Source organism: Xenopus tropicalis, chromosome 8 (genome assembly GCF_000004195.4).
Source record: "Xenopus tropicalis strain Nigerian chromosome 8, UCB_Xtro_10.0, whole genome shotgun sequence".
NCBI lineage: Eukaryota > Metazoa > Chordata > Amphibia > Anura > Pipidae > Xenopus > Xenopus tropicalis.
Window position 1 is genome coordinate 120,272,131 of NC_030684.2, and position 14,527 is coordinate 120,286,657.

At 37.4% G+C, this 14,527-nt stretch overlaps 1 protein-coding gene across 1 annotated transcript in view; it reads right to left on the reverse strand.

Annotated features, from left to right (window-relative positions):
* Positions 1–758: 758 nt before the first annotated feature.
* LOC105948102 (vomeronasal type-2 receptor 26) overlaps positions 759–14,527 on the reverse strand; it is a 31,374-nt gene continuing 17,605 nt past the window's right edge. The window contains exons 4-8 of the mRNA XM_031891705.1: positions 7,446–7,561; positions 7,270–7,358; positions 4,177–4,395; positions 2,763–2,886; positions 759–1,690 (exon numbers count right to left, since the gene is read on the reverse strand). Of these exons, the coding sequence (XP_031747565.1) occupies positions 759–1,690; positions 2,763–2,886; positions 4,177–4,395; positions 7,270–7,358; positions 7,446–7,561 (1,480 nt within the window). The remainder of the gene's footprint in view (positions 1,691–2,762; positions 2,887–4,176; positions 4,396–7,269; positions 7,359–7,445; positions 7,562–14,527) is intronic.

The window sequence follows — 14,527 nt, forward strand, 5'->3', positions numbered from 1 at the left end:
CCACAATGTTTTTTCTGCTGCAAATTTTTGCAGTTGTTTTGCAAAGAAATTCGCTGTGAATCCATTCTTGACAAAAAACTTCGCACATCACTACTCTTTATGCTCATTATTGCCTGAGTGCTCCTGTTTGTTAGGCTGCCCACTGTTTCTGTTTGAACATCTTCGTTTGTAAAACAAATTGCCTGCCTATGTCTGTTTCTATAAAGCTAAGCAAGATTGGTTTATTTAATGTGCAAACATAATTGCAAACTTTTATTTGCTTTACTATTAAAATCTATGGTGATTTTGTGCATACAGGGAAATATTTTCTTTTCTCTGGTATCTTCAACAAATGATAACTGGGAATGGAAAAAATAAGAAATGTCCAATGACTTTCTTTCAGTGCATTTCCTTTGGGGACAACAATCTATATGACATTTCAAATTTCAATACATTTCATGCAGATGATTATTTGGTTATGAATCTACATTTAAAAATTTTCTTTGAGAGAATAGATTTATTCTCCCACATAGAAGACATCAGTATCTCATGAAGCAACCAGCTATAAAAAGTTCTCCAAAAAGATGTTAGTGATCTGCAAATGCCAGTCTGCCTTTAGCATTATTACACCACCTATAGCATCCAATGAGCCCTAGCAAAAGTAATGTATAACAGGGGGTATCTCAGCAAGCAACTGTCCCTGCCTATAATTCAGGGCTAACCAGAGAAATACACATTTGAGATGACTTTTTTATTCCAAATATTTAAATAACTCACAATTAACAATGTGGCGTGTGATTTTCCATGTGTGACAATATTTTAGCAGTAGGCTTTCCTCTAACATTGAGTTCTGGTTGAAGCAAAATAATGTAGCATTTTGGAGTAAATATACACATTAACATTCCTGCTGCAGAGGCCTGGATGGCAAATATCTCCACTGCAACCATGTGTTTGCCTTTGGTGCTCAGGTATGTTGGGATGAAGGAGGCCCAGACACTGCAGAACACCAGCATGCTGAAGGTGATGTGCTGCGCCTCATTGAAACGGTCTGGTAACTTGCGAGCAATGAAAGCGACAGCAAAGCTAATAAGGGATAATACACCAATGTAAGAAACTGCCAGATAGAAACTTATGATGGAACCTTCATTACATTGTAGAATTGTTTTTCCTGGTACAGTTTTATTATCAGACTCTACATGTGGTGGATTTATTATTAGCCAAATTACACATAATACAAATTCCCCAAATGAGCAAATAAAAACCAAACCCAGCGAAATGTTAATTCCTCCCAACATTCTAAACTTCTTTTCTATTTTTGTGGCTTTAAAAGCAATTAAAACCATTATTGTTTTTCCTAAAACTGAAGAAATAGCAACAGAGAAGACAAACACAAATGTAGTTTGTCTCAACAAGCAGGTAACCCCAGTAGGTTGTCCAATAAAGATGAAAGAGCAAAGGAAGGACATCAGAAGAGCCATAAGTAGGATGTAGCTGATGTTCTGATTATTGGCACGAACTATAGGAGTCCTTCTGTGTTTTATAAAGACCAAAAACACTGCAGCAGTCAAAACAGTAAAGACTGAGGCACATCCAGACAGTATATATCCTAAGAGATCTCCATAGGACAGGAAGTCAATGACTCTCTTAATGCACTGATCCTTAGCTGGATTCGGCCATTGGTCTTCAGCACATTTTACACAGTTTTCCACATCTAAGAATGAAAGCAATAGTCAGTCATTCCATTTTACAATGCATTCCTTCTATTGAAGATTTAGGGTGACGACACATGGAGCTACGAGTAGCAGCTACTTGTCGTGGCTACTAAAATGGACAATTTACTGTTCATTGTTTCTTTGTGTGTTTTAGCAGAGGCAAATAGCTGCTACTAATAGCTCCATGTGTCTTCACCCTTAAGAACACCTGGTGGAGTAAAAATCATCACATTCTTATCTGCAAGACGCAGGGTACATCCCTATGTTATTAAGCCTCTGTGTTCCATAACTGTTCTAACATTTCATAAAGAAAGATATCCAGCAGACTGATTGTATTTACAGGCGTTTATTTGGTGACAAATAAACACCATGCAGACAATTCATTATACCCATTAATAATTAAGCTTAAATACAATGCACCCATTCACATTATCCTTGAATTATAATTATAGGTTTTTATCATGCATATTTCATGTATATAATTTGATAATTTATCATTTCACATATAATGTTACCTCTTCTTAATGCTCTCTCCTGCATCTATAATACTATTTCCTGCAAATCTCATTTTTTACTTTACTAGTTGCCTTTCTTTCTTGTCATTCTTAAAGGCTCTTTCTTAAATATATACAAAGTCTCTGGAAAAACTGGGTGAGAAATTTGTATTCCATCGCCATCTTTAATATAAAACAGCCAGATGCACTTGCCAACAAATGCAATATAAGCAATTTTACATTATATATATTGGGATTTAACATACATTTTCTGATCAGACAAATATATTTAGTGACTAATTTTAAAAAGGCCTTGTGCAGTCTACAGTCAGTGCCAGCATGCTTTGTATAAAAGTATCTATACAAAGGAACAAGAGTTGGGATTTATATATATATATATATATATACTGTACCTTTCTGCGCCCTTTTAACAGACATCTAATACATGTGAACTGAATAATGTTAAAAAGGAAAACCCAATAAAATTAAGCAGAAAAGAAAATGCTTGAAGAGGGCAAATCATCACATTTATCAAGAAAGAATGTTTATTGTTACTACTTTATTACTTTGTACACACCTGTATAATTTGAAATTTCCCCCTCAGAGCAGGGAATACAGTCAAAGCAGCATTTTGGCCTCCCATTCTGATGAGCTCTTCGGTGACCAGAAGAACACGGTTCCATGCACACTGATGTGGGGGTCTTAAACATTAAAAGCAAACAGTTTAGGGTTCATTTTTACTCTGCTAATTCCTTGGCACTTGGCAAGAGAGCCCATAGGCGTGGGGCCATTTCCTCCCTTTAGACCCCCAGAGGGAGAAATAGCCATTATTATGTCAATTTTTATATATATACACACACACAAATCATTTAATTTAAATGTTTGATGTAACATCCTACACAAAATAAATAGTACTGGTTGATTTTATATGTTTGTTCATTCCTGTATTTAATCATTTATCTTTTAACCTTACATTATACACTACATTTTTAGATGGTGATGCAGTATTCCTAAAGTGCGTTCACATAATTAACTAATTTAACTATGAAACACTTCAGTGTGCTATAATCTATACAGAATTCATGCAGGTTATAGCCTCATAAAATGTATATATAATAACAATAGCTATAGGAAGCTGATACAGTATATCTCACTTTGATTGGTTACATTTAATGGTTGAAGGGGTTAACCTTTTTTTTTTTTTTTACATTTTTCATGGCATTGTGGTTTCTTACTGTCAATGAATAAGTACTGGTGGGTGCATGTAAGGCAGCAATTTATAGGTGCCTGAAGGCTTGGCCAATCATCAGGCCCATGCCCATAGTGTATTAGCATATAGTGGAAATGTTGACCCATTGAGATAAGAATACGGGTGTTATATATTGGGGATACAGGCATTTTAAGAATAATGCTGGTATAGTGGGATTGTCTGCTCTTAAAAAGCCAGTGGTGATTGTGCTTGGAGAGTGACGCAGAGCCAACACATCACAGTTTACGTGGGTTTAGCATGGATATAGGGATACAGTAGTGATCAGAGCCCCAAAAGGGCCAACGTGCAACAGGTATTTCATACTGGTAAAATTGTGTGCAGGAACTACAGGAATAAAGGTAAGCTAATAATACATAGTATATATTGTAGATAAAGACATTTTTAGAGCAATACAAATATACTGGGAAAGCCTGTTCCTTCACTGTCCTTTATCAGTCAACCTGTCACTGTACCTGATTAAGAGTTTAGTGTGGGGGTGTAGCTTTTAAGGGTTAGTATGTCACTGTATGGTTATGATATAGTGGAGAGTTGGATCTGTTAAGAGCAAAGTATATGGATATAAAGAAACAAAATGACACAATAGACACAAATAATAATTTTTTTAAACATACTGTATATGTAGGATAAATAATAATTCAGTATCAGTTCATGCTCCAAAACTGTACTGTTCTATGATGAAAGCTGCATTAGATTTTTGTTAGATCCACATTTAAGTTCCTACCTTTCCAAAATTAGGGGCCCAGGCAATGGCAGTGTCATTAATGATCAGCTGATCAGTATCTGGTAAGAATCTCCCCACATGGATCCTATTAACTGCTCCATTTTTATGAATAATCAAGTTCAGAATATCGAACTTTCCTGGAATATTTCCATCTTTGGTGAAAAAAAAATCCTCTCCAGATGCCATTTTCAGGTGAATGTTTTTAAGGTAATAGTTTAGCTGTAATGAAATAAAAGCAGCAGTTTTACACCCAAATAGATAATCCAGTCCATATACAGGATGCAGTATTATAAACCCACAGGGTATGGCACTTACTCCACAGACTAGGCCAGTCACGGTGGGTATAGTAATATGTGGCAATATCCCAGGGTTAGGGCACAGCCCTGACCTTAATAACAGCCACTGGCACTTGTCAGACTTCCATAAGCCTTTGTGTGCCTGGGACCAAAGCCAACCGTGCCTCCAAGACTCCACCCACTTTCTTTTCGTCTGTGAAGTCACTTCCAGGTTGTATTTCTATCCCTGGGGTGGTGCCCCTTACTGGGATTGGCCAGCTTGGGAAATAATTGAACAGTCTTATTAAAAATAAATCATTTTAAGTTCTCACAGTGTGATTGTTGCTGTGTGGCAACCGTGTTGCTTCCACACTACTCTAATTTCAATTACTAAAATGTAAATGTATTTGCCATTAGCTGGATGGTTACTGGATGGTTTTCTCACCTTTACAGAAGTTCAGCATCCAAATCAGTTATGTGACTTGTACTGTGAACACATTTATACAAACCTCAAGTCTCATTTTGCTGATTTTCTCTTTAGAAGACATCTCCAAAAATTCCCTAGATAACTGCATGTTGTCTAAGGCATGGGCTAGAGCATACACTGCCATGTATATTGTGTGTTTAATACGGTGGTTTATGGTCTCTTCTCTCAATAAATGTTCCTTTATCACATCATACTTTAGACATGAGGGACTTATTATAACATCATCACTTTGTCCATATGCACATTTTGTACTGAATCCAAAGAACCTATTTACAAATATATTTTTGTTCATATCTGTCATAAGTCTGTGAGAAAAAAAGTTATTTAATCCTTGGATGTTTTCTTTTGGAAGGGAAATTAAAAATGATCCATTCATTGAATACAAGAATTTGTTAAAGTTCAGTTCCGTTACAATATTCAGGGCTACTGAGCATATAAAAACCCTTTCTGACATTTGGTAGGAAGTCTGGGCAAATAGAAATGCCATCAAATAGTGTGTTTTGCAGTATAAAATAATGACTCTGACAGAGGAACGTTTAATTGTCTCAATAGCTTCAATAGCACTTTTTTCCAGTATATCTGAAGAACTCGATATAGCTTTTAAAAAATCCACACAGATTCCATTTCTCCCCATTTCCTTTCTCAGCTCCTCACTGGCTTGGCGATTGCTCTCATCATCTGATGCAATGATTCCCACCCAAGTCCAGCCAAAATGATTCAGTAATTTTATGATAACTCTAAACTGGGAATACTCATTGGGGACTGTCCGATAAACAGATGGAAAGTGAGCACGGTCATTAAACACAGGGTCCAGAGCGCCATAACTTATCTGAAAGAAACAGATTTTTTTAAACAGTCATTCTTAGGCTATATGCTAATTATAACAAGTTACAATTGTTATGTCTATCTGAATAACTACAGTAAAATATTAGAAATATTAGAATTTAAAACATTCTGTGTTCTCTCATTTCAGGGGCATTTGCACATCTGGAGCAAGATTTAGAAAAATTTATATTTTTCATGATATAGGGATTTATACCAGAAACATATTTTATTTTATGGACAACAATTCAATTGATTCGGAAAGCCTCATGTCTCCCGAACATCCAATACCTATATAGTATAGTTTTATGGAGATTTCTGACTCCTTTAGATCAAAAACTCCAAGCAGTAAATTACCACATTTTCAAAGCATTACCGCAGAATACGGCATACTTTAGATTCCAAAGCCAAAAATCCTAAAACCATATATTTTTGAAAAGTACACATTGTGCCGAATCCAAAATGGGTAACTATGTCTTTAAATTTCGAAGTTCCAAACAGCAATGCTTTCCTGAATTTAGTAGTTTCTATAAAAACAATAAAAACTCTAAAAAAAATTGCAACTTTCAGGCACCTTATCTCCCACATAACATTAAGTACCAAGAAACTACATCCTAAATATGAAAGCCAAGAGCAAGAAGAGCAGTGAAACATCTGGCCCTCATGTAATGATATTGTCTAACCCATCCTTTAGTCAACCAGTGCCAGACCATACACTCTCAACTCCAGATTCAGTAAGAAATAATAAGGTTAATGGTCTGGACAGCCTGGAACAGGCATGTAGCAACAGCGATCGCGCCCCAGGGGCCACTTGTTCCCCCCCCCCCACTCATTGTCTAGGGGCTGCAGAGTAAAGGGGTACAAAAGACCAAACAGTTAACATGTACATATAGGGGCTGATTTACTAAGACACGAATTCCGACCGAATTGGAAAAATTCCGATTGGAAAACGAACATTTTGCGACTTTTTCGTATTTTTTGCGATTTTTCGCGAAAAAATCGCAACTTTCGGAATGGCTACGAAAAACTTGCGTTTTTCCGCAAAAATCGTATTGGTAACGAAAAAGTCGCGATAATTTTCCGAAAAAATCGCAAAATACCGATCATTACGAAAAAAAACGCAATCGGACGCATTCGGCCCGTTCGTGAGTAAGTAAATGGGCCCCATAGACTAATGATATAATTACTCAAATAAAGAAAACCAATTTGCTTGTTGAGTCTAAATAGTAAAATGCAAAACAATTAGTGCGTTGTCCAGGCATGACACAAAAGATAGATATACTTGGGCAGAGGCAAGCTGTCAGGCTGTGGATAAATGCAGGCCAAGAAACAGCCTGGTACAGCTGTAGCCTTATACCTGACAGTTAAAACAAGTATGACATTCATGAAATAGCCTAACTAGAAAACAAATTCACTGGACTGTGTAGAGACATGCCATATAACGGTGCCAACCAAGGTATTCCTCTGTACTGCGCAAGTTATCATAAAGGTCATGCCAATTGTCTGTACCTGAGGGTATCCATACAGCTGAGTGATTTCTGCAATGGTGTAAGTTGTAGACGATAACAAGTGTCCAACAAATGCCACCAATTTCTGATCTGGTTGACAAATATAGTTGAGAGCTGGAGTTTCTTCCTCAGATAATAAGCTGAGAGTGCTCATTAATGCTATTGCTTCACTGGTACATGCATCATAGATGTGATATCCTAGAGTGATGTTGGGTAAAAGCTCTGTGCTGTTGTTGATCTCCTCTATAGCATACATAAAGGCCAGGAGGTGAGTCAGATGCTTAAATGTAGGTCTGTTGGATGAATGTAGTAGCTCACAGTTATATTAATCAATTATAATTATTTATAATTATATTCTATAATTATTTAAATTATTATTAATATGAACAGACTGTTTAACTAACTAAATCTTTTGGAGTTGAGTTAGCCAGTGCTTTCTGATATACTAAGGTTCTAGCAGCCACTTATTGCCTAGCTCAGTGCTGTCCAACTGGCGGCCCTAGACCCCCCTCTGTGTGGCCCCCCACATGTCTGGCTGCTTTAATGCCTTAACTTTGTGTAAGCATTAAATGGTATCAGTACTGAGATTAACTGGCCCCCTGCATGGTTCTCACCTCAGATTCAGGCTGTAATTCCTCTGTATTGTTTAAATATGTAATCCCCTGTGTTGTTCACACCTTTTAATCTCTGCATTGTTCACCCCCTGCAGTGTTCACACCTCAGGCTCAGGCTGTAATCACCCACATTGTTCCCCTATTCACACCTCAGACATTGTTTGTACTGCCTGACCTATGCTGCCTGTGTGTAGGCAGCATAGAGTAGGCAGAGTATGGCACATAGGCAGCATAGGGCAGGGAGGGTATGGCACCCACAGGCAGCATAGGACAGGCAGAGTATGGCACACACAGGTAGCATAGGGTAGGCAGAGTGCTGCCTGTGTGTGCCATACTCTGCCTACCCTATGCTGCCTGTGGGAGGTGAACCTGGCAGGGGTTTGTTCTGGGAGTTTGTTAGCAGTTGGAAATAGACATTAAATGGTCCCTAAGGTGTGTAATTATATGCTGGGGGTTGCTGTGCTATCCACAGGGGAGGAGGCATATGGATTTAAGGGTATGTCTAAATATGACATAATATAATTCTTTAACATATGAATGATGGTTGATATCCCTGCAGCGACCATTGTGATTAAATGGGTGTGGTTTGAAGCGGATGTGGTTTAGAATGGGGGAGTGGCCAAAACTGGCTTCCATTAGCGGCCCTCCACCATGTATGCGAGAGAAATTCCGGCCCTCGGCACCGCAGAAGTTGGACAGCACTGGCCTAGCTGGATGGGAGGGAAGATGTCCTGCAACCTGTAGGAAGGACAAGGGAATAGGGCCCAATTCCAGCAGGGCAGTGAGATTTACTAAACTGCAACTTTTTTGGCTCAGGCTTTTTGTCGCTGAAAACCTGAAAAAAGTTGCTGAAAAAAAGCGATTTATTATACAAAATTGTGACAATTTTGAATCCGAAAAAATGCCAGCTAATAATCAGAATCATGTAGAAGTCAATAACAGATTTTTACAACTTGAAGACCATTCTTTGCTTCATGGGTTTTGAGTGTTTTGATGCTGTCGAAAAAGTTGTGGTTATAGTGCGACAAGTCGAAAAAGTTTTCTGCGTCTTTTTTCCAATCGTGCTTTTTCAGTTCAGATCTTTTGATAAATGACGGATGTGAAAATGAGCTTATTTGTGGTGTCTTAAAATAAAAATGATAAAAAATTGAGTTTTATTAAATCTCCCCCATAGCCCGTGTTCTTCTGCGCAATTATGTGTTTATGCATAGGCCAGACTTTCATGACCTTGCTTAGCCATATACTATAACATAGTGAGAAAGGGCACTAAGCAGCCCGAAACATGTTGTAAAACAGTGAATCTGCATGAAGGTGCTCTCCTCTTCCTTTACAATATACCAAAAGGCCCTTGGGGGCCCTTGGGGATTGACACATTGTGCTTGGGAGCAGTAAGGCTGTGCAGCTGAATACCTATTTTTTGATATACAAGTATGGGATCTGTTATCCGGAAACCCGATATCCAGAAAGTTCCGAATTACGTAAAGCCCAATAATTACGTAATCAAATAATTCAGATTTTTAAAATTGATTTCCTTTTTCTCTGTAATAATAAAACAGTGCTTTGTGTTTGATCCCAACTAAGATATAATTACCCCTTATTGGGGGCAGAACAGCCCTATTGGGTTTATTTCATGGTTAAATGATTCCCTTTTCTCTGTAATAATAAAACAGTACCTGTACTTGATCCCAACTAAGATATAATTACCCCTTATTGGGGGCAGAACAGCCCTATTGGGTTTATTTAATGGTTAAATGATTCCCTTTTCTCTGTAATAATAAAACAGTACCTGTACTTGATCCCAACTAAGATATAATTACCCCTTATTGGGGACAGAACAGCCCTATAGGGTTTATTTAATGGTTAAATGATTCCCTTTTCTCTGTAATAATAAAACAGTACCTGTACTTGATCCCAACTAAGATATAATTAATCTTTACTGGATGCAAAATAATCCTATTGGGTTTAATTTATGTTTTATTGATTTTTTTAGTAGTCTTAAAGGACAATGAAAGGTTAATATTAATTAAAAGTAAGTCTGAAGGCATTCTTTTTAAGTACTTACTGCATATCTAAATTCCCAGATCCCTGCTTGCTTCTCTGAGATATGGTGCTGGCAGCCTACAGCAGTGCGAAGCCTGCAGTGACATCACTGAAATCTCTCTCCCCTTCCTGTAGGTGCCAGCGGCAGCCTTCCTATTCTCTGAGCATGTGTGTAACTTGATCCTGTCTCCTGTTCTGAGCTACACATGCCCACCAGCCAATCAAAAGAGGATCTGCCAGAGGGGAGGGGGGGTGGGAATGAAACACATGTGCAGTATGAAGCAAGGAGGGAAAGGAAGGGAGAATACCTTTTTAGAGATGGCTGCCTGTTCTAGAAAATGTGAAGTAAGTGTGACTGAGTAAATATTTGATTAGGTGAGCCAAAAGTGTGGCGTTTTTACTAAACAATAGGAGGACTATTTTTGACTTGCATTCTCCTTTAAGGTATTACGGAAAGACCCCTTATCCGGAATACTCTTGGTCCCGAGCATTCTGGATAACGGGTCCTATACCTGTACTATAACACACTGTATACAGCTTTATAGGGATAATACTTTGCTCTGAGCATTACAAACTCACACACATCCTCTTATATAGAGGCCCATTTATCAGCATTCTCTCGCATTTTACAGCTTTTAGAAACTACGAAAATTTTCTTTAAAACCACAATTGGCAAGTAATTGATTAAATCAGCCTTTTATAAAAAGCATGGATGAAAAAGAATTCTTCTATACCACATGCATGAAAAATCATTTTCAAAAGAATTTGGCTTACAAACAAAAAATACCACTAAAACTTCTCAAACCAGTAAGCAAAGAAAGATTGTTCCAATTTCTTTCCTGTCAACGTTTCTTTTAATAATTCACTAATTGTGATAAATTAAAAACCACAACCTTCAGTAAATCGGTCCCATAGCGACAATGCTTTTATCGTTTGTACGAAAATATCGTTATTGTTTTCCGAGAGTCACAAAATGTTTGTGCCGAAAAGTTTGTTAACGCCACGAGAACCTTGATGCCTTCCATGTCTGGCTTTGGAAGCCTTCCATAGGACTCAATGGCACTCGGCAGATCAATGGCACTCGATGTCGGGCGAAAGATAGTCCCGATGAAAGTGTAACCAAAGTGTTAACGAATTCCGAAATGTTCTTATTCTTTGTGCAAACTACGATTTTTTAATGGAAATTTAGTGAAAATCATGAAAAACTCGTGGAATTTTCACAAACTTTTCACGCACATTCTGAAATGCTCTATAATTTAGAAACAATATGAATATATCTAATATATTATAATTTTATATCTATATATAAAATTGTTTAGAAAATGGACCCCATAGTGTTTGCAACTGACATTGCACTTTGCACACAAATATACTGTACATTGCAGCATGGAATGTAAAATGTAGCTGTGACCGCTCATTCTATAACTGATCTTCCTGGCAGACTAAGGGGCACATTTACAAAAGCGCGAACGCACGAGCGTGTTTTCGCTGATTTTTTCGGGCGTCCGCACAACTTTTTCGAACGGCGCACTACTTTTTCGGACGTTTGCACGAAAAAATCGGAAAGGTTTTACCACTGTTTACAATTCTTCGGTACGAAAATTTCGTGACTTTCGGATCGCCAATACGATATTATCGTGACTAATACGATTTTTTCGTAAGCATTTTCGTGATATTTGCGATTTTACGAAATTTTCGTTTCCAATACGTTTTTTTTCCCATTCGTGATTCGGATTCGTGGCTTTGTATAAAAACCTTATAAAAATAATAATTACAATATAATACAAGCGGTCTAGGAATAACAGCTGGGTACAATTGTCCAAGAATCCCTAAATTAATTAACAAGATACATGTATCCAAAGAGATTGCAAAAAAAATTACATTTTTTTAATGTTTAGGTGTTAGGTAGCCTTAATGCATTGTGCTGCATGTTACTGAATATACACTTATATGAAAACATCTCAAAGCATTCTGAATAATAAATCCCATATAAGAGGCAAAAAAAAAAAAATCACTTTTATCTTTATTTAAAATGTTCCCTCATTTTTACTTTGTAACTTTCTCACAAACAGCTGAAGATGGTTTGCTTTGCCGGAATCAAGAATAATCTAAGCAGAAATGTCATTCCTTAGGAAAGTAGGAAATGTGTTCCTTATCACCATCAATAAGTGTGTCACTATATTACTTACATCATACAAATTACAGGGCAAGGATCGTCTTGGAATTCCTGCACTTTATTATTATTCATTAAAAAGATTTGTAGAATGCCTCCTATTATAATGTCTCCATCGGCGGCATACACCAGCGGTTTAACACAGTCACCCAAGGCACATGGTTGGCCCAGTCTTGATGTGTTATATTGACGTGTTCTACAAGGAAACAAAAGGAAGAGTAGAATAAACATTGGACCAAGTATTCCGACAAAGTTGAACCTCCTTTGGCAAACACGGTTCCTTTGTGCACAGAGATATGTTCATGAATCCATGCTGAGTAATGTAAAGGTAAAGGCCAGGGATTTATAAGAAGAACACAAGCAGATGGTGCCGTGCAATGTTATAGAAAGTGGCTAAAGCATATATTGCACTCGGTGCCTGCTTTTATCCCTTCAAATTCTCTTTTTTTTTTTATAATTATACCTTATGCTTTTTCTATTAAGAAATCAGCACACTGTACTGTGGACAAGGCTGGAATCATGTAATTACCTACAAATAAACATTTTGCCAATTGCCATTCTATAACAAAATTAGCCAGCCTGTAACCACTTTTAACCAATGAGCATTTTTTTTTCTGTTAAGCATGGCATGAAATGTCTTTCCCATTGCTTAGCCATTTACTGTAATAGATTGTACAATACAATATACACCTTTACAAAAGTAATAAATACAAAAAATAGTAAATACTTTGTACTGAATAAGACACACAGAAGAACACACATTTTATTACTACAAGGAAGAAATAATTCATTTAGAAACCTACAGGGCTCATTTATTGACAGAGTTTGCATGAATCGCCATTGAATAAAGGTATTTGCATCCAACACTGCTCCTTGCGCTTCCATATAGTTGTTATTTTGTTTGTACAATTTCCAAGCTTGTGAATATGAAAGTCCACCAGCAAAGGGTGGCCCATTACATTACTTTGAGTTGACCTATAGTAGCAAAGTAAAAAAGACATAAAACATCTGAAACCTCTCCAGCTTTCTTATGGGGGGATTTCATTTCTGGCTCCATAGTGGCAATCAGAACAGCCCTCGGATTGTTGCCTGCTGCTGCTAAAAAACCATGCTATACAGGGCCAGAACTCAGTAGCTTATTCACCCACTAGTAGGTGGAAGGGGGAGTTATTAGGAAATGTATTTATGTTGGTATGTAGAGCATCACACTACTTGAGCTAAGCATCACACCATATTATTGGCTTTTATCACCCTCTCTCTGACATCTGATCTGTGTTTACCTCAAATTCTACCAGACAGTGGTAATGGTGTATTGTGTCCTTGTATTTCTCTTTGAAAACTAGGTAAGCCACTTCTATTCTAATATCATTTTTAAACAGATAAAACCTACATCAGCCTGGCTACATGTGCATCTGAAGATTTTTTTATTCTCTCTGCCAAGGAACTGCTTCTAAGAGCATCTAAGAGACCAGACTCTTGTTACTGGATATATACACCCTTTGTGGGGTACACCTTCCCCTACCCTATATTACCCCTAAGATGTTCATATGTTTCCTATAACGTAATTACATTCCAGACTTAAGGAACAACGAGGTATGTAAAGGTATGGTGTGAATGGCAAGACAGTTGCACACTGGAAACATTTTAACCCATTCTGCCCTGTAGTATAACTAATTTTTCAATACCCAATATTTAACAACTATAGAGGAAGCAGATGCCCCCCCCCTATGATCACGGGGTCTGATTTCTCTTTATTTATGCCAGTGATTTTATCCAGAACTGGCACACTGACCTTAAAGATAACTTTTACAGGTAAACAATGTTATGCCACATTTGATGCCCTATCGATTGAAAAATGGTGCGAGATGTAGAATGCAGCTAGATCCCAGAATGAAGCACTCTCATTAGTGTTCTTGAACTTATGTTTGGGGAAAATTACCCTTATCATTTGCTGGTACCCAACTTCAGACAAACATACGTTAATGTATAGACTGCCTCCAAATTAAGAGATCTTTTAGCAAAATAGATACAGTGGAGGAAATAATTATTTGACCCCTCACTGATTTTGTAAGTTTGTCCAATGACAAAGAAATGAAAAGTCTCAGAACAGTATCATTTCAATGGTAGGTTTATTTTAACAGTGGCAGATAGCACATCAAAAGGAAAATTGAAAAAATAACTTTAAATAAAAGATAGCAACTGATTTGCATTTCATTAAGTGAAATAAGTTTTTGAACCCCTACCAGCCATTAAGAGTTCTGGCTCCCACAGAGTGGTTAGACACTTCTACTCAATTAGTCAACCTCATTAAGGACACCTGTCTTAACTAGTCACCTGTATAAAAGACACCTGTCCACAGAATCAATCAATCAAGCAGACTCCAAACTCTCCAACATGGGAAAGACCAAAGAGCTGTCCAAGGATGTCAGAGA